This window comes from Carassius gibelio, chromosome B15, assembly GCF_023724105.1.
Source record: "Carassius gibelio isolate Cgi1373 ecotype wild population from Czech Republic chromosome B15, carGib1.2-hapl.c, whole genome shotgun sequence".
Classification (NCBI taxonomy): domain Eukaryota; kingdom Metazoa; phylum Chordata; class Actinopteri; order Cypriniformes; family Cyprinidae; genus Carassius; species Carassius gibelio.
In genome coordinates, this window is record NC_068410.1 from 12,861,320 (window position 1) to 12,882,044 (window position 20,725).

The 20,725-nt window shown below is 37.4% G+C and overlaps 1 protein-coding gene across 2 annotated transcripts; it reads left to right on the top strand.

Annotated features, from left to right (window-relative positions):
• Positions 1 to 14,101, top strand: pipox (pipecolic acid oxidase). Of its 2 annotated transcripts, none has more exons than XM_052576538.1 (8): positions 1 to 232; positions 506 to 654; positions 3,119 to 3,332; positions 4,862 to 5,044; positions 6,513 to 6,665; positions 7,442 to 7,614; positions 10,702 to 10,777; positions 13,359 to 14,101. In XM_052576538.1, exons 1-8 carry the CDS (start codon positions 125 to 127, stop codon positions 13,386 to 13,388), a joined length of 1,086 nt encoding a protein of 361 aa, XP_052432498.1. In that variant the 5' UTR covers positions 1 to 124; the 3' UTR covers positions 13,389 to 14,101. The 2 variants fall into 2 exon arrangements, with proteins under 2 accessions (XP_052432498.1, XP_052432497.1); XM_052576537.1 differs by having other exon boundaries at positions 4 to 232; positions 7,465 to 7,614.
• Positions 14,102 to 20,725: the final 6,624 nt, after the last annotated feature.

Sequence of the window (20,725 nt, forward strand, 5' to 3'; positions counted from 1 at the left end):
CAGCTGACCATGGTTACATAACTGAAACCGGAGAACTTTGAACTAATAGTAAAAGTAGGTTACAGTGCAAGTTCGTCGTGTTTGTGTGTCAGAAGTATCTTACGAGAGAGAATTAAAGCTGGAAATGTCGTCTGAAGTGTTCGACTGCATCGTCATTGGTGCAGGGATCCAGGGGTCTTGCACTGCCTATCAGCTGGCCAAAAACAAGCAGAAAACTCTATTGCTGGAGCAGGTCGGTGCAGCATAAAGCATTTCTAAATCATTTACTCAGCCTTGTTATCATATTATTCACTTAATTGTAAATGATAGCATAAAACAAATGTTAGTAAATTCATAAAGGCTAAAGCAATAAAGTCAATGTAAGAGACAACATTAACTCTTGAATTGACTTGACTTTTATGGTAGATTTTATTTGTAATTTTTTTAATCATTATTAAAAGAAAGGCAATGCAAATCCAGTAGGATTATTATTCCAGAATTCTTTAAATTCCTTCTTTCTCCCCAGTTTGTTTTGCCCCACTCCAGAGGCAGCTCTCATGGCCAAACCAGGGTTATACGGAAAACCTATGAGGAAGATTTCTATATACAGATGATGCACGAAAGCTATGAGCTATGGGCTCAGCTTGAGAGAGAAGCAGGTGTTGAACTGCACAGGTAATGTTCTAAGAATGATGAATTTTTTTCTCCACAATGCAACACGCATTGTTGCTGTACAATGAAACTTGCAGACCCTTAACTTTAAAGGAGTATTTTCATCTAGTCCCTGAGCGTCAGCTACAGACCATGGGGTGCACTTGTTTTTACAGTGTCTGAGAAGTGTAATGGATCACGAGTGGATCTAGCCCTCTCAGCCTTGATGCAGAATCAGGCGCCTTCCTCTTTCTCTCACTGCTATCGATCTCAGCCCTCTGACGGATGGGTCCTGATGAGAGGCCACCTGTGCCCTTGAGTGTCTCAGAGACTGCCGGGCAGCGAGTGAAAAATGTGTGCAAGATTTGATAGAATGCTGGATTTGTTCTCTTCTTTGTGCTATTTAGATGACAGTCGCTTTCCAAATATATTACAGTCATTAAAATATTACTGATTTGGCAAAAAGATTAGTATTTATTTAGTTGAGATGGTCATTTTGTGTGGATGTGGTGGTTATGAAAAGTCATTTGCAAAACTGGGGTTTTGGAGAATAAATCTTCATTTTATGGACTAAATGCATTAAAGTGGCTTGCAATTATCATTTAAGACCAGCATTAATGATTTTCTTTTTGATTGCATAATGTCAGCCAGGCCAGTCTGTGCTATGGACTCATTTATTTGATCATAATTACAGTACAAACAGTTCTAGTTCTTGTTGTAATCGCAAAACTCGATTTCCAGCAGCCATTACTCTTGTCACATGATCTTTCAGAAATCATTCTAATATGCTGATTTGGTGCTCAAGAAACTTTTCTTATCTTTATCAATGTTGAAGTCTGGTGTGCTGTTTAATATTTTTGTGGAAACAGTTATAACTTTGATGAATAGAAAGTTTGCATTTTTACATTTATATATTTTATTTCTGTTCAAACTTTGTCTTATGAATGTTTTCCATTCATTTTTTTTTTTTTTTTTTTTTTTGCAATAGAAATTTTATAGGACAATATTTGGCCGAGATACAACTATTTGGAAATCTGGAATCTGAGGGTGCAAAAAAATCTAATTATTGAGAAAATCACCTTTGAAGTTGTCCAAATGAAGTCCTTGGCAATGCATATCACTAATCAAAAATGATGTTTTGATATATTTACAGTAGGAAATTTACAAAATATCTTCATGGAGCATGATCTTAATATTCTAATGATTTTTTGGCATAAAATAATAATCCATAATTTTGAACCATACAGTGTATTTTTGGCTATTGCTACACACAAACCTCAAACCTGTGCAACTTAAAACTGGTTTTGTGGTCCAGGGTCCCATTTTATTATACTGTACATGTCTTTACTGCCACTTTTGATCAATTTAATGCATCCTTACAGAGCTGAAGTATTAATTTTTGTTAATTGGTGATATCATTTCCTGAGGATTATTGATTCAGCACACCTTTTAGCTTTATTGATTGCTTAAGATTATTATATAACAGACCAATTAGAACAAAGTTTGGAGATGCTTTGTTATACATAGACCTAGTATTTTTCACTTTTGAATTCATTTTTTACTTAATAAATAAAATAGTTACACAGTTTATGCTGTCCATTAGCAATGCAGTGTCCTCAGATTCATGCAGATATTGTCCAAAACACCACTTTGCCTAGGGCACTTCTAAATATATTGTTAATATAATCAAGAGATTGATTTAATTATGGTGAAGATCGCACCTGACACTCTTACAGTGGCTATTCTGACTCTTTCTGATTAAAATGCTCTTTATACATCAGATGGGGTGCCGGCAGCTTGAACCAACAACTGTTATTTTACCCAGAGAGATGCCAAAAAGGTCAAAATCCATAATAAATATTTGACAGGCAGTGCAGTGACAAATTAAGCTTTAGTTACAGTGTTCAGTGAAGGTCAAAATAAATGAGGATGCTGCAATTATTGACATTCCTAACCAGGACGCAAATATATTTCTCATAGGACCCCCCGAGGTAGTTGAGAAACAGTAAGGTTGTGAGAAAGTTCTATGCACTTTTGATTCAGATGGTATTAAAATGACCTAAGCGAGGATCTTGTCCCACCATTATGTTACCCACATCTTTGCTATTAGGCACAAGGGCATTGACTAATGTGACAGAGTCCTTCTTTCAGTGTCCCCAATCAAACACACACACACAGTGGGGGATTCAGTCATAAAAATCTCTGATGAATGACTTGGACCTGTGAACTCATGCTGCCCATGCATCATGATGGCTAGCAGGCCTTGAAAAACAGTATCCACAGAAAACAGCACGACCATCTATCACACATCGTTGATTTAAAGCCTGTGTTCCCAACCTCTCACCCATACTGCCATCACTCCTCACATTAAGACACCTGCATCACAAGCAGGCACAGACGACACATTGCACGATTTATACATGCCTCTGAGCACTTGCTCCTAAATCAAGGTACAGCTGTTTAACATGGTATGAACTTCTCCTCGCAGGCGCACAGGCCTGCTGGTTATGGGTCCAGAAAACGGAGAGGGTTTCTCACGCCTAAAGGCCACGATGCAAAAGCACAAGATTCCTACAGTGTTTCTGGAGAAGCAGGAATTCAGCCAGCACATTCCCAATGTGAATCTCGCTGATGGGAACGGAGCGCTGATAGACACCTTCGCTGGCGTGCTGTATGCGGACAGAGCCCTCCGAGCTGTGCAGGTCAGCGGATCATGAACACTACTGTACAAAAGTTTTGGATCAGTAAGATTGATTGATTGATTTTAAAGGAATTAATACTTTTCTGTCCAGGATGCATTAAATTGATCCAAAGTGACAGTAAAACACTTGTATAATGTAACTTCCTTAAAAAAATATATTACTAATTTAACTTTGTAATGTATCATAAAAAAGTTTTATTTCAAATAGATGTTTTCTTTTTAACTTTTTATTCTTCAAAGAATCCTGAAAAAAGTGTCCCGTATTTCCAAAAAAATTGTAAGCAGAACAACTGTTTTCTACATCGATTATAATAAGAAATGTTTCTTTTCAGCACCAAAATAGTGTTTTATTAAAATGATTTCTCAAGGGCCATGTCTGCTGAAGATTCAGTTTTGCCGTCACAGAAATAAATAAATGAAAAATTCTAAATAAAAAGTTATTTAAAATTATTTGAAATAAAACTGTTTATTTCTGACTAAATAGCCTGGGTGCGAATAAAAATCTTCTCTGAATCCCAGACTTTTGAACAGCAGTGTTAAATGAGTCACTTTCTTGTTTTAGTGAACCATTTTATTAAAATATTTATTTAAAATCATCTCTGGGAGGCTGTTGGAATGTCACACGTCAATCTTATTTTTAACTTGGCAACTCAAAGCAATCAGATGCTCATCTAATTATGTATGTGAAATGAATACATTTGCAACTGTTCAAAAGCCCGCTCTGGACAGATTGTGTCTATCCTTACAAAAGTATCACTGAAATGGATTTTCTGCTCATTGGAGTCAGTAGATTCATTTTAGCTCTCCATAGCAGTTCAAAAAGAAGCACAAAAATGTAACAAAAAAAATAAATATTCACATGACATGAGTTTTTTAGGGTAGACATTTGTTAGACAAGTGTCAGATTTCCTTTTTGATGATAAATTATGTTGTAGTTAATAAAATTATTATTTTTTTATTCTCAGTTTAGTGTACAGTTTAAGCAAGTTCTGTGAAATTCAGCACACAGTGCAAGCAAATCTCTTACTGTGTGAAAACTCCTAAACTTTCTATGTCACGAAGGCATTGAGCAATGTTCTTTTGTGTACATAACTGTACTTCAGTGTCGCTTTCACTGTGCTTTTTAAAGCTTTCAAAGATAAGATATGGCTGCACACTAGCTTGTTAAAGGCTCCTTATACCCTATCTAGGGAATATGGCCATGCACTTTTATACACAATGCCTCTCTGGATTCAATAAGCTCTGCCTACAGCAGCTACAGTGTGCAGTGATAAGCTCCCTGTTGACTCTCACTAAGGAAACTCTTTTATTATCTGTTTGCCCGAATCTGACCAGCTTTTTCCAGTTTTAACTGATCCCCGCTGACATCCCTCTGTGTCAAATTCAGCCCCTGTCTCTCTCCTCGCTGCTCTGATTAGGATTTTCTGTCATAGATGAGGTGTTTTGAAGAAGTTTTGTCTATGCTGTAAAGTTGAGCGTGCTGTAGTGAGACTGAAGTGATTTGAATCTGTTGATCTCTGTGTGGTTCAGAGGCTGTTTCAGTCCTGTGGGGGTGTGATAAAGGACGGAGAGAAAGTGATTGACATCAGGCCTGGTGTGGAGGTCACTGTAACGACGGGCTCTGGAGTGTACAGAGGGAGGAGTCTGGTGATCAGTGCAGGACCCTGGGCCAACACTCTACTGACACACACAGGACTGCAGCTCCCGCTCAAGGTTCAGCTGACATCCAGCCATCCCCCTTTCATTTACTCATCTGTTCATTCATTCATTCAATTAACTACTTGCCTTCTTTCTTTCATCCACTTACCAAATTTTTATTTTTACTTTACCCACTCCCCTTTTTTATTCATCTGCCTATCCATCCATCAATCCATCCACCTTTTTTAGTTTTCCATACCTTTTTTTCTTTGCTATCCAGCCATTATAAAGTAACCTCTTTATTTTACCATATTTATTCCATTCAATAATCTATACATTTACTCCCCTTCTTTCCTACCATCATTTTTTTGTTCAATTCTCTTACCTTCATTCATTCGTTCATTCTTTCTTTCTTTCTTTCTCAATTTCATTCTCATTTACTATTTTTTTCCATCCATCTATAGATTTACTCCCCTTCTTTTTTTTCTTCCATCCAGCCACCTATCCATCCATGCATCCATCTGTTTATTTATTTACTCCCCTTTTTTTCAACTGTCTGCCATCCATCTGTCCATCCATTCATTTACTTCTTCTCACCTACACAATTTCTTTCTTTCTCTCTTTCTTTCTTTCAGCCATTTTCCTAATTTAATCTGATCCTTGTTATATTTACACCTGTTTACAATCTTTATTTTACCATATTTATTACTCTTTCTATCCATTCATCCATCCATACATTTACTCCCCTTTTTTCTTCCCATCCATCCATTTTTTCATTTCTCTTATGTTTGTTTGTATGTACATTCGTTCTCTTTCTCTCTCTCTCTCTCTTCTTTTTTTCTTTAAAGACATCATGGCACAATATATCAGTGGGAAATGTCTGGGTTTGGAAAACAGGTTCTGAAAAATGCAAGCATGGGAATATATATAAGGCATACTGACTATCAGCCATAGCTTGTGAAACACACACAGGCACATATAGATTGATCTGGATTACACCCCTGGGCAGAATGAAAAGTGAGTTATTTGTGAATGCACAGAGAGCACCCTATACTCACCTCCCGATCCTATAAACAGCTCCCATATTCTCCAGTCCACCGTGATCTCTTATGTGTCACACGCCACGAGAGAAGTGATGGAAAAAGAATTCTGTGTTAGTTAAACTCCGAATTGGACCTAGAATTGGAATTGCAATTTTTTAGGATAGCACAGGCTTGAAAGTCTGCGCTTGGGTGAGCACAACAATTTATGAGCAATGAATTTGTGCACTGGTGAATTTTTGTGGTCCCTGAATAAGAAGACAGACTGGACTATTCTGAGCTAGCGGTTGCTTACTGCTTATTACATTTACTCTGAAGTGAGTTAAAGGGATAGTTCACCCAAAAATGAATTTTCTGTCATTAATTATTCACCCTCATGTTGTCCAAACCCATAAGACCTTTGTTCATCTTCATACACAAATTAAGATATTTTCTTTTTTATATATGAAAGGACTTTGAATCTCTTTATTTTTTTTATTTATTTTTTTTGGGGGGGGGGGCAGGTTGTAAAGATTAACGTATGCTACTGGAAGGAGAAGATCCCAGGCACCTACAGTGTCGGCCAGAGTTTCCCATGTTTTATAGAGATGGAGCCAAAAGAGGGGGAATATGATATTTATGGCCTTCCATCCAATGAGTATCCAGGACTAATGAAGGTGAGTGACAGGAGGGATGCTGCTATATGTATATATGTGTGTGTGTGTGTGTGTGTGTGTGTGTGTATAAATATATATAAATATAAATATATATATATATAAAGGCAAATAAAAAAATTGAATAAGTACTATAATACAATGGAATCAAACACAGTCAAATCAATTACAGCCTGATTTTCTGTTTGTCCAATGTTTTTTATTTGAAAGAGCACTTCTCCATGGAAACAATAGATATAGTCTGTCCTAAACCACTAGATCAGTATGTATCACAGACCATTTCATTAATGCAATTGCCTGCCCACATCTCATAAAAAAAGCCACCAGGGACTGGTAGTCTCTGATAGTCCATAGTTTTCATTCTTTGTTAATTAATCCACAATTCCCTCGTGTAGCAATGCAGCACACATCTCCACTCAGAGTTGGAGTGTATCAGATGCAAGCGCAAACAGGAATGGTTCTGTAGCTGTCTGAATGGATCCATGGACCTCGATGCTTTTACAAAAGCAGAGAAGCAGCACTCTCCTCTGGTCTGTTCTCTCAGTACTAATGGCCCGGGTTCAGTATGCTGGAGAGCCCAGCAGGAGTCTTCAGTCTCATCACACTTAGCAAGGCTGAATGGGAGAGCACAGATGGCTGTGTCATGTTAGATGCATTATGTCTGCTCCAGTCGCTGGAGCCTGCTTCTGCATGTATATCTGCTGCTCCTCCAAGCATACCGAGCGGTGGATCACAGATCCGTAATGTGTCATAGGTCAGATTGTTTTTATGGATCATAGTGTGCGTGCATGTGTCTGAGCAGGTGTGTTACCACATGGGCAGCGAGACCGAACCGGATGAGCGAGATAAACAGACGGATAGAGGGGACATCGATATTCTGGTGCGTTACGTCACCCGCTGTCTCCCTGGGCTGGTGCCAGTGCCTGCTGTGGTGGAGAGCTGTATGTACACGGTAAGGTGCTTCATTACTTATCCTCAGGTGCCATCACTGTGTGTCCGGACCAAACTTTCATTCTCATGTGGAGAGAAGAAATAGATTTGAATGCATGGCTCATATTTTATTCTGACATGTCATTTGATTGAATGGTTGCTGGAATTGAACCAAGCCATTTATTTTGGTTCTACATGGGTTTAAAATAGATTTTCTTGTTCTAGACACTCAGAATTATAACGTATATTAACCAGACACACCTGATATGGTGACAAGCTATTAAAAGTAATTTCTTCCAATTTCTTGTGTGACAAGATCTTGTGGCACAATATCCTTGCCCACATATTTAATGTTCACATCAGGCAAGTGGATACATGATAAGCAGGAAAATTACGCATTGTAGTCTTTATCCAGTCATAAAAACAGAATTCACAGTTTGACGTTGGAAGTCATGGAATTTGTCAAATTTGTCAAACTGAATTAGGTAATCAATCAAAAGTAGGTCATTACACTTAAATCAAATCACAATATGTATCTGTTAATATAAAGTCGCATTTTTTTTATATGAATCCTGCAAGTTCTGCGTGTCTTCATTAATGAATGAAGCAGACGCACTGTGATTTCAGCGTCTGTCGTCTCACTGAGGACGGAAACAAATGAACAAATGATCTCCAAAACTGTTCTGAGATTCACTTCATGAAGATTTTACCGTTTGATTTTAGTAAAACTAGCATCATATCCTTAGACTGTAAAAAAACAGGTCATATCCACTGATCTATATATGACATCTATAGATGTTCTATATTATAGATCAGTGGCCATATCACATACACAGACCTGTAAAGGTATTCGCGGCAACCCGTCAAAATAAAAGTCTGGTAACGTTACTATTTTTCAGTAGAATGTGCTTAACCTACTACTACTTTAAAATGAAACAAACATTATTTTTTAAGGATTAATCACACAACATTTCTTCCATGTTTTAATTTTAATAGTAAATCCCAAATTGCCAAAAAAATAAGTTTTCTTAATTTTTAATAATTAAAGATAAATGTTAATTTAACATTTAATATTGCCTTCATTCGATAACCAGAAAAATGTAACAACACAGAATTACTGAGGGGGAAAAAATCATAAGGCTACTTTAAGAAAAATTAAAATGAAATATTAAATTAAGTTGTTTATACATACAAATAATTAGACATGCTAAAACACAGAATTTCGTAACAATAAAAAATATAAATAATATAGTGGAAAAAAATAAAACATTTCATGGGGCCCTAAATGTTATTTTTGTTCAACTTTTTATAAATTGGTGTGAAAATGTATATATTTCATGATTTTAATTAATTAGACATGCTTTTAAAATGATAAAATTTAATTTAACTATTAAAAAGGAGTTGAGAAAAATTAAAACAGAAAAAAAATCAATTCAGAACAATTAAAACGTTAAAAAAATAATTTTGAAAAAAAAAAAAAATTTAGGAAAAAAACTAATGGATTTCATAGGGCCCTTGCTGCGCCCCCCCCCCCCCCCAGTTTGGGAACCAATGCTTTATTCTTTTAAATGGATACATTAATCATGTTTATTAAATTTTTTAATTAAAGTGTAAATCAGTTTACTGAATAATAAACTTGACCGACTGCTTCTCTTCTACTTTAAAGGGATATTTGTGTTATTATTTATTTTTATTTATACTAGCTATAATTTTTGTGCAATTATTTGCCTGTCAGTTGAGTTTGTGGCTTATCCTTCTGCAGTGTTTACATGTTGTTTATTACTGCATTAAATGTATTAAAATAGAGGTTTAGTTTCATACAAGTACAAGTTGATTTCAAAATGCAGTCATCACAAATGTCTGGAAATGTCATGGAAATTCACAGGTCAAAAAAAGTGGGAACCCTGATGTTCTGATTGGTTGTGATTGTGTCATCACGCTGCGGTTTTCAGTGTAGACGGACAAATTGCTTGTCATAGGAAACTTGTCGCATTGCATCTGGCTGGGACGTGGTGTTAGCCTCTCATTTAATGCATCAGTACATCAAAAAAATCTGTTCTTTCAGAGCAGGTTTTCAGTTGCTCTGTAAACTTTTGCATGAACGAACAAAGTTTCTATCCAGATGGCTGAAATGAAAAATAATAATAATAATACAAACAGCTTACAAATGCAAGATACAATCACATCAGTGATGAAAAAGTCACCTAAATCCTTTATAAACTGCCCTTGACTGCCCTGTCAGGAGCTCCACAGAACACCGGTGAGCACGCAGAGATAAAGTTCAGTATTAAAGCAAGAAACTGAGTGGAACCATATAAAACGGTTAACTATTAGCATGATGCACAGAGCTGTCCTCTTCGATTCCATCTACAGAACAACATCTCAGTCAGCCATCCACAGTATTGATTATCTTCATACTTAAAAGGAAAAATATCAGGTGGCTCAAAATGAATCAAAAGGCTCATTTCTGTTGAATGGGTTTGTTAGTAGTAGTCAGACATTACATTTGTTTATTATTGTGAGATATTACAATTTTCACATACATTTTTCAATTGGAATATATCTTAAAATGTAATTTAATCCTATGATGGCAAAGCTGAATTTTCAGCAGCCATCACATGGTCTTTCAGAAATTATTCAAATATGATGATTTGGTGCTCAAGAAACATTTCTTGTTATGATCAACCTTGAAAACAGTTATAAAGTTTTTTTTCCAGGATTCTTTTATCAACAGAAATATTTTTTCTATTATAAATGTTTTTACTGTAACTTTTGAACAACCTAATGCATCCTTGCTAAATAAAATGATTCATTTCTTAAAAAGAAAATAAATCTTACCAAGCCCAAACTTTTAAAAGGTATCGTACACCCAACTAGAAATTCAGTGAAATGTTTGTCATTCCTAAATCACTTAGTCAATTTGTTCATTAGCAATTGCAGGCATGTAGTAGCTTATCTCTTAAGCAGCTTTTTAATTTTTAAGTTCAGTTCAAACGGCGCTCATAATTCATGCCGCGTTCATGTTCAGAGTGCAAAAAGGTCAAATATTTGCAGAAATAATTACCATCCAGTCTTGATGTTTACCGTTCCCCTGATTGGTTGTTTGTAGGTCACGCCAGACCATAACTTCGTCCTTGATTCCCACCCAACCTACAGCAACATCATCATCGGTGCTGGATTCTCAGGTCAGTAGAGCTCTAATAAACTCTGTAAAACAAAGCCACACGCACTCACGTCGACTGGAAGAGCTATCCGAACTTTTTAATGAGGGAACGGAACAGGGCACCAGTGAAGGACAGGAAGTGAAGCCCCCAGTGAGGGCGCCTTTTATCATCTAATTAAAGGCGGTTGTTGGCTCCCTGGGTCCTGCGTGCTCCCAAACTAGCCTCTCAGGGGGCCAAAGGGCTCACCTGGCATTTGTTCCATCTGTTCCCATCACCTCCTCCTTAGACTAATTATGGGGCTAATTAAAATCCACTGGTAATCACCTCAGAGAAGCGCTGGTTAGCAGCATGGGGCACGGAGAGTGGCGTTTGGTGGGAAGGGGTTAAGAAAATACAGTAGAGCTGAGCACTACTGTGGTGGCACGGTGTAGCTATTCATCTTGTAACGCTTTGTCCCGGTTAAAGGAGGTGTCACAGGAAGCATTGTGTGGCTGCCTCACTGTACCGGTACCGTCCCAATGCTCTGGCACGTCGCGCACTAATGATTTATGACATATATTCTTCTGCCTTAATAATACATTACAACTCTGATAGGAGCGGAGGAATGCTCACTATTAACCTCTCCCTGCCTCTTCTCGTTTTATTGTCTGCCATAATGACAGCGTTTCGCCTCCCCGCTGCTCTCCTGCCCTCAGCGCAGCTGTTGTATTTGCGGCTTGGGAAAAACTAAAGGGTGCGAATTAGATTCGTTTTAGGGGCAAACACACAGACAGTAGCTTTTGAATGGAAAGTTACCCCTCTTTCCACCCGGATTTTGTCTCGAGCCAAGCTCTGAGCTCAAGGCCCTACGGTTGCCATGGATACCCCGTCTCATCAGTGGGGTTTAAGGAGGAACAGAGACCGTCTGCCGGTCAGAACTGGATCCACTCACAGCCCAGCCTTGCAGACTTCAAACGGCCACCCAATCCGCAAAGGCAAGAGCCGAGAGCGTTTGGGAAGAATGCAATGCATTTTAAACATCTTACCCAGCTCCATCTCTGTTTTAAAGGGATAGATCACCTTAAAATGGAAATTCTGTCACCATTTGCTCTAAAAAAATGACATATTTTCTTCTGTGTAGCACAGAAGGTTGTGCACGTTGTACTTTTCCATGTAGTTACTATATAATAACTAGGGACTAAAGCTGTCAGTGCTTTAAAAAAGACTGAAAAGTATCATAAAAGCAGTCTCTATGACTAGTCATACAACAGCTTTGTGTGAGGAACAGACCAAAATGAAATCATTATTAACCCGTAATCTTCCCCTCCAGTGGACTGTTAATCATTTTGACTAGATCATTAGATGTCAGTTGAATTTGAAAACCAGGTCAGTTTTGTAAACTCTTTCAGCTGATTCATTAAAGTGAAAATCACATCGTTCATGAATCGGATATTACTGTATCTCATGAAATTGAAAAGGAGAATTTGGACAGATATTAAGATTTTCAATGAATTTAATAATTTGGGCGTCAAAAGATCAGAAATATAGTGCATGTTTCATACAGACTAATTTCATGATACTTTATGGTGTTTTTATATTCCTTCAGAAGCCTCTGTTCATTGTCGTTGTGATTGCATCATATACTGTAATAATTGCTGTTAATAGAGTTCATCGTCTGGTTGACTACGTCTTGTATCAATTTTTCTGATAATTTCTGCCATATGCACATACACTGACAGTCACCACTGATAAGCTACTACTAAATATTGTAGAAACTTAATTTTCTGTAAAGTTGCTTTGCAATGATTTGCATCATAAAAAGCACTATACAAATAAACTTGAATTGAATGCAAAATATAGACATTTACACTGCCTTTCAAAATGTTGGGGTTAGTATGATTATACTTTGATATAGCAGCTATCAACAGCATTAAATTGATCAAAAGTAAAAAATCAGTTTGCTGTTGCAGGATAAATAACATTTTGAATACATTTAAATAAAAAACAGCAATGTAATACAATATTACAGTTTTTACTGTATTTTTTATCAAATAAATCCAGCCTTGGTAAGATTTCTTTCACAAACATATATAAAAAAAAAATCTAACTGACCCCAAACTTTTAAATGGTAGTGTACGTTATTCCAAAGTTCTCCTTTTCTGCTCCACGCAAGAATAAAATATACATATATGGGATTAAATGTATGCGTGTAATAATGACAGAATCTTCATTTTAAGCTAAAATGATGCAGAGAAAACACGTATGTACACAACCGTGCTATAATGAATCCTCTGACAGTCCACTCTCTTCAATAAGGGAGACAAATTTTCTTAATTTAGCATTTTGCCAAAACCCACCCAAAAGACAAATGTCCTGTGACAGCGGGTGTGATGGTGCCAGCATGATTTGAGGGGTTTTCTCTCTCTCTCCACGTTCTGTCATGCGAAGGCTTTCTGAGTCAGACAGTGGACGACAGATAATGGCTATTTATAGAGGGGCCGCTGTAGATTCGTGAGAGGTGCGCTGCTTTTACCCCAGTGAATTGAATGAATGTAAACTCCATCCTATGATGATTCACCTCTCAGCAAATGTGATTTGTTTTTTTCTCATTCTTTCTCCGCAGGCCACGGATTCAAGTTCGGCCCTATCGTAGGGAAATTGCTCTCTCAGCTAGCCATGGGGCAGGTTCCGTCATACGACCTCTCACCTTTCCGTATTCAACGTTTCCAGTCTCACGCCAGATCGTCACTTTGAATGCAAGAGCCTACAATGACAGCTACATCTGATATAATAAAACAATGTACTGTGTCATGTTAATTCATTACTAATTCATTCATGCTTTTTTCAGTAATATCGAGGATGTGTCAAGTGAACATTACACTAAAGATGTGCAAAAAGGAAATATTCTTTCCCACAGAATCCTGTCTTAATCTCCCCATCAGTGTGTTGATGGTGTTGTGGAATTGTGCCATTGAAGTGTTTTCAAGCCGCCTTTTGTTACCAGGCTAAGAAGTTGACTTCCACCACCTTGTTGCACAATAATAGCATGTGAAATGTTAAAAATACCATAGGCTTTATTCAGACATGGACACTGTGCATGTGCTAATTATGTTTCTAGGTAACAGCCTGTTTTATATTGATTTCTGTGTAAACTCTGGATGAGTCTAATAGCTTTAATTGTCCGTACCCTCCGATGCTGGTCACCAGAGTAAATGCCGCCATGTTTCAGCATCTGCTACACTGACAAGGGAGCCATTAGCCTCCCGCGATGAGTTTCTAACAGAAACGTCTGATATTGTCTGATTGTAAACGCATTCATCTGTGGCCAACGACATTAACATTAAAGTGCACACTTGTCGGTTTTTATGATTTTATGCATTACTCCTCCTCGACGGCTCGGAGAGAGCGGTCTGGCGGCAAACGGAGCGTATTGTTAAAAAGACATCAACCGTCGAGCCATTTGTCTTGGTGAAGTCAGCATCATTTGTTGACTTGCAGCCTGGACCCATTTTCCCCTGTAAACATGTTAATCACTAATCAGGCAGCCTTTTACTCTAGACGTCCACTGGCACCATCGGGGGAATGAGGAAATTATACAATGTGACAGCGGGTTACCAAAGGCCCATTCATCCTTCTGACTAGAAGTTAGCTCGCATTGATAGTGTTAGTGTATCGATGACCATATTAATATGCCATCAAACCTCTGATGAGAGCTAACCTGATGCCATGAGAGTGACAGGAGCTATTGTGAAGGCATTGAGGTTTAATAAATACAGCTCCATGCTTCTTTTCTGGCTCATATGCGTGGAAAGGTCATTTCCGTGGCTCAAGTCAAAAGGAGAGCTTTTTTTCCAAGAAAAGTCAAAATAGCTCTCTGGCGCAAGTGATAAAGGAGCTTTATAATGATCGGGAGAGAGAGAATCAGGCAAATGTGCTTTCTGAAACAATGCAGCTGCTGGATGCCTAAAGGAAGATGTGTCTGTGAACAAAAGAATCCACAGGATCTGTGGACACTTGCTCATCTCTGTCCTTTAATAACAGATAATTCAGCAAAATCTTCCACTTGTGGTTTTGTCGTCGTAGAGAGTTGCAGCTGGATTTAACCGCACTTAACACTGGCCTCACTGTTTGTTAAAGTGACCATGAAGTGTTCTTCTCATTAAAAAATATATATCTGAAAAAAAGTGTTATGACGTTGTTAATAGGGTGACTCAACGAAACCATTTACTTTTTTAAAAAGCACATGCATATGACAACAATATAGAAAAATCTTTAACAAGGAAGAGGTCAATCAAAAACTTGCCCACCAAGGCTTATTTGATTAAAAAACTAATATTGTGAAATAAATAGTGTTCAATTTCAAATTACAGCTTTTAATATAAAATATTTAATATTAAAATATAATTGTGATGCAAAGTAGAATTTTCAGCATCATTACTCATATACAGTATTGTTCAAAATAATAGCAGTACAATGTGACTAACCAGAATAATCAAGGTTTTTAGTATATTTTTTATTGCTACGTGGCAAACAAGTTACCAGTAGGTTCAGTAGATTGTCAGAAAACAAACGAGACCCAGCATTCATGATATGCACGCTCTTAAGGCTGTGCAATTGGGCAATTAGTTGAAAGGGGTGTGTTCAAAAAAATAGCAGTGTCTACCTTTGACTGTACAAACTCAAAACTATTTTGTACAAACATTTTTTTTTTCTGGGATTTAGCAATCCTGTGAATCACTAAACTAATATTTAGTTGTATGACCACAGTTTTTTAAAACTGCTTGACATCTGTGTGGCATGGAGTCAACCAACTTGTGGCACCTCTCAGCTGTTATTCCACTCCATGATTCTTTAACAACATTCCACAATTCATTCACATTTCTTGGTTTTGCTTCAGAAACAGCATTTTTGATATCACCCCACAAGTTCTCAATTGGATTAAGGTCTGGAGATTGGGCTGGCCACTCCATAACATTAATTTTGTTGGTTTGGAACCAAGACTTTGCCCGTTTACTAGTGTGTTTTGGGTCATTGTCTTGTTGAAACAACCATTTCAAGGGCATGTCCTCTTCAGCATAGGGCAACATGACCTCTTCAAGTATTTTAACATATGCAAACTGATCCATGATCCCTGGTATGCGATAAATAGGCCCAACACCATAGTAGGAGAAACATGCCCATATCATGATGCTTGCACCTCCATGCTTCACTGTCTTCACTGTGTACTGTGGCTTGAATTCAGAGTTTGGGGGTCGTCTCACAAACTGCCTGTGGCCCTTGGACCCAAAAAGAACAATTTTACTCTCATCAGTCCACAAAATGTTCCTCCATTTCTCTTTAGGCCAGTTGATGTGTTCTTTGGCAAATTGTAACCTCTTCTGCATATGCCTTTTTTTTAACAGAGGGACTTTGCGGGGGATTCTTGAAAATAGATTAGCTTCACACAGACGTCTTCTAACTGTCACAGTACTTACAGGTAACTCCAGACTGTCTTTGATCATCCTGGAGGTGATCATTGGCTGAGCCTTTGCCATTCTGGTTATTCTTCTATCCATTTTGATGGTTGTCTTCCGTTTTCTTCCACGTCTCTCTGGTTTTGCTCTCCATTTTAAGGCATTGGAGATCATTTTAGCTGAACAGCCTATCATTTTTTGCACCTCTTTATAGGTTTTCCCCTCTCTAATCAACTTTTTAATCAAAGTACGCTGTTCTTCTGAACAATGTCTTGAACGACCCATTTTCCTCAGCTTTCAAATGCATGTTCAACAAGTGTTGGTTTCATCCTTAAATAGGGGCCACCTGATTCACACCTGTTTCTTCACAAAATTGATGACCTCAGTGATTGAATGCCACACTGCTATTTTTTTGAACACACCCCTTTCAACTAATTCAACTAATTGCCCAATTGCACAGCCTTAAGAGCGTGCATATCATGAATGCTGGGTCTCATTTGTTTTCTGACAATCTACTGAACCTACTGGTAACTTGTTTGCCACGTAGCAATAAAAAAATATACGAAAAACCTTGATTATTCTGGTTAGTCACATTGTACTGCTATTATTTTGAACAATACTGTATATATATATATATATATACACACACATACACATACTTTTCTTAAAAAACATTCTACTATAAACATTTTAAAAAAGACTCGCCATAAGACTGTATTCGATTCTGTACAGCAGCAGTTAAAGTCTGTAACATCTTGAATGTAACATTCTGTTCACAGCATCACAAAATTCATTTCAGTAAACAGAAATAGAAATTTGTCAATGCATGCAACAGAGGGTTAAAACAGAATTCTGATGCAAGTGTTTTGTTTTTTCATCAGCCATCAGCGGTAGATTTCACAGCAGAGAGGAGAATGATGATGAAGGCAACCGTAACTCAAAGCTTGAGGAAATAAATACAGACTGCTGGGCTGGTGCTGTTTTTGAAAGCATTTTTTTCTAAGGTTGTCTTTCTGTTTCTCAAATATTGCCCTCTCCCAGGAAATGCCACAAGATTGAACTTCTGGAAGGTGTCAGTGTATTGAGTTGACATGCACAAGGACGAAGAAAAGTGCACACAGACTGACAACACAGCGAGAAAGGCATGTGTTGCTATGGTGATGAGTGATGTTTACAGCCTCTAAAGATCTGGTCAGACTGGACAGGGGATAGTTTAATTTAAGAACAGAGCAGCCTTCCTCAACATGACACAACATCCTCTCATCTAAACACAATCAAAACTGTATCAAATATGATTTAGAACTGTCATATTGTCTATTTTGCTTGATTTTGATTAATTTAGGCTCTTACTAGAGGTGCATCTTCAACATTTTATTATTTTAAGTAAATAGGCACAATTATACAGGATAATTTGTTTTTCTTATTTTGCATTGAAATGAGAATAACACTCCTACTCTTTCATAAAAAATATACATATTTTAGATGTTACCATGTTTGCTCCTTTTTCACACAGACAGAAATGCTAATTGCTCTCAAACAAGTGTGAACCTATTTTACTATTTTAAGATACATGTGAGAACTGAATACCCTTAAAACAAGTAGCTACTGTGGTGTTTTTAATCATATTCATGTCCAAAAAGTAAACTTTAAGATTTTTTTTTTCCACATTCATTATTTGCAATGTATTCTGCTATTTTATTTTTATGTGGTCAAAGTCTCTTTAAGACGAGTCACGAGTCATGTCACTGGGAGGCCATCTTTGAAACGCTTCTCGGGCATCCAAGTGCAGATGCTTTCTCTTTGAATGGGGAAACATCAAATCCTCCAGTCCTCCAATTCTGTTCACTAAGTTTAGGATTAAATTTAATATCTTAAACCATCTAAGAAATCTGACAACAACTTTGTCATAAATGTTGGTTATTTTGCTCAAATAGCCGTATACAGTAAAAAGCTTAAAAAAATACAAATCCTTCTCAGGCTAGATCTGCCAGTGCGCATGCGCTTCTAACGGCAGCTGCACTGCAGTGATGCGCTTTACCGATTAGCGATTGGCTCGTTTCATTCAGAAGGCGGGGCTTCCTGCGATTGAGCGTTGCATTTTTCCCCATTTAAAATTATACGAGTGACATATCTTGGGTATTCGACCATGCATGAGGGGAAAAAAAAGTATAGTATACTGAGTGAGAAAAGTACATGGCATTCCTTAAGCCATGTTTGATTAGATTATCTTTTAATAAAATTTTTGTTGTTTTATAAATTTCTAATGATATAACCGTTAGTTCTGATACTCAAATCAACTGAGCAACATTTGATCCAGCAGCACTGGGAATTAGCTTTTTTTGTTCATAAAAATAACTATTTGAAAATAAAAAAAACACTCTTAAGTAATATAAAGTTAACAGAGTAGCTTGTGGAATTACTGACTAATTCAGTAATTCCACAGTTATCTACTAATGTAAGTCTTCTCCTCACTTCCAACCAGATCTGCACTTATTTTATATCCGTTTTCTATCTTCTTCTCTGTGCTGTCGGTGCAATTCACTGTAGATGCCACCTTGTCTTACATCCTTGTGTTTTTTATTTGCCATCTGAAATACCGAACAAATGATGTTTACAGCGCAAACACCCGATTCATTTGAAATCCGTGACCCTGCACCTGCTGTGGAACCTGAAATCGAGTCTCCAGAGCTCAAAGCCATGATGTTTTTTTGCCCCTCTGAGATTTTTATATCCACACATGAGCATGTAATAAAAAGGAGGTCAGGCCTTCCTGACCCCTGCCAGTCAAACCCCAAGGTTTATCTAATGCTGCACACCCTGCCTCAGGAGATGCACATTAATTAGTGGCTGTCTACCAAAAACACTCGCTCCTTTAGACACCAACGGCAAACATAATGCTCCATCCCTGGGGTAATCATCCTGCAGCACATCGGCCACCCGCATAAACCCCAGAGGAGCTCTTTGCGGGAAGACATTGTGAGGGTCAAGAGGGCCAGGATTCATTCCAGCAGGAGGATCAGAGAACATAGCAGCGCAGACTATGATGACAGCACCAGTAAAGATCAATATCCCTGGGTTATGACAGTGCACAGCAGTGAAGTGCCAGCATATGAGTCCCTTGGGTTTTTTTTTTTTTTTTGGACAGAGTTTGCCTTTGAGGGATTTAGCTACGAATATTAAAAAACTGAATTACAAAAAATAAAAACCTGTTATTTGGTATACATATATACATACATACATATACAAGACAACATGTTGTAAATAAATAAATTATAACAATAATGAGGAAAAGTGTTCCTTAAAGGATTAGTTCACTTATAGAATAAGAATGTCCTAATAATTTACTCACCCCCATGTCATCAAAAATGTCCATGTCTTTCTTTCTTCAGTCGAAAAAACAACAGTGAGCTCAAGCTATATCAAAGTGAATATTAATGTTTTTGAATATGGATATTTTTCTTAAAAAAAATTTTTTAATGTAAGGGCGCATTTTATTTAACTTCTTTTGGACTGAATCAATGCAACACCTGCTGACTGCAATAATAGAGCTTGGAATAGCCAAGACAATTTTTATATAACTCTGACTTGATTCATCTGAAAGAAGAAAGTCATATACGCCTTATGCCTCTGGGGTGAGTAAAGCACAGCTTAATTTTCATTTTTAGATGAACTACCCCTTTAAGGTTTTTGAAAACATAGCTAAAGAGTTAGTCTTGTTTGATTTAATTCTTTTTGATGTAAATTTTAAGAATCAGAACAGTAAGTTTTTATGAATTCAGTGAAGGCATCTTTTACTCAACCTGTTACTCAACGTTGGTTCATTCAGGAAAACGTTGGTTCATTCAGGAATGCAACAAGTCTTTGAGTGAACTGATTTGTTCAAAACACACATTCTTTCATTAACGCAACTAGACTTTATGAGTGGTTTGTTCATATCACTGATTATTAAGGAACAAAACTAATGTGTTGCTTGCAGACCAGCTGTAGTTGATTATTTTTTTTATTTGGACTATTTGAAATATTTTCATTGAAAAAAAAAGTGAAAAAAAGAAAATATAAGAAATTACATGGATAATTTTACTCCACTGCTTTACTATTGATTCTAAAAACATGGCATTATTCGACTGTTCTGCAAATTGCGATTTTAATTTATTATATATTGCGACAAAACCTTAACTTGTACAGTTAAAAGGTACATTACTTCATGCTAACTTGTTTACTCAACACCACACACTCTGGTTTCCATTTACTTTCCATCATGATATGGACTACCTGCTGCTTTCCAATGACAGTGGCTGGTGACCGCAAGCGTGTGTCCATCTTGGGGACACTGTCACCAGGGACCTGGGAGAGGAGTTACAGGACGTGCCAGCTGCATTTGGTAAGGTAATGAGCCTGGTGCCATCGCTGCGAGGAGAAAAAACACAGAGGGCATCAAACGCCGTTACAATCTCTACTCGTCACATGTAGCTTTACACACCCTGTGTCTGTACTGTACCTCCACCCCTCTCACCATACAGAAGGATAATGGCCACCC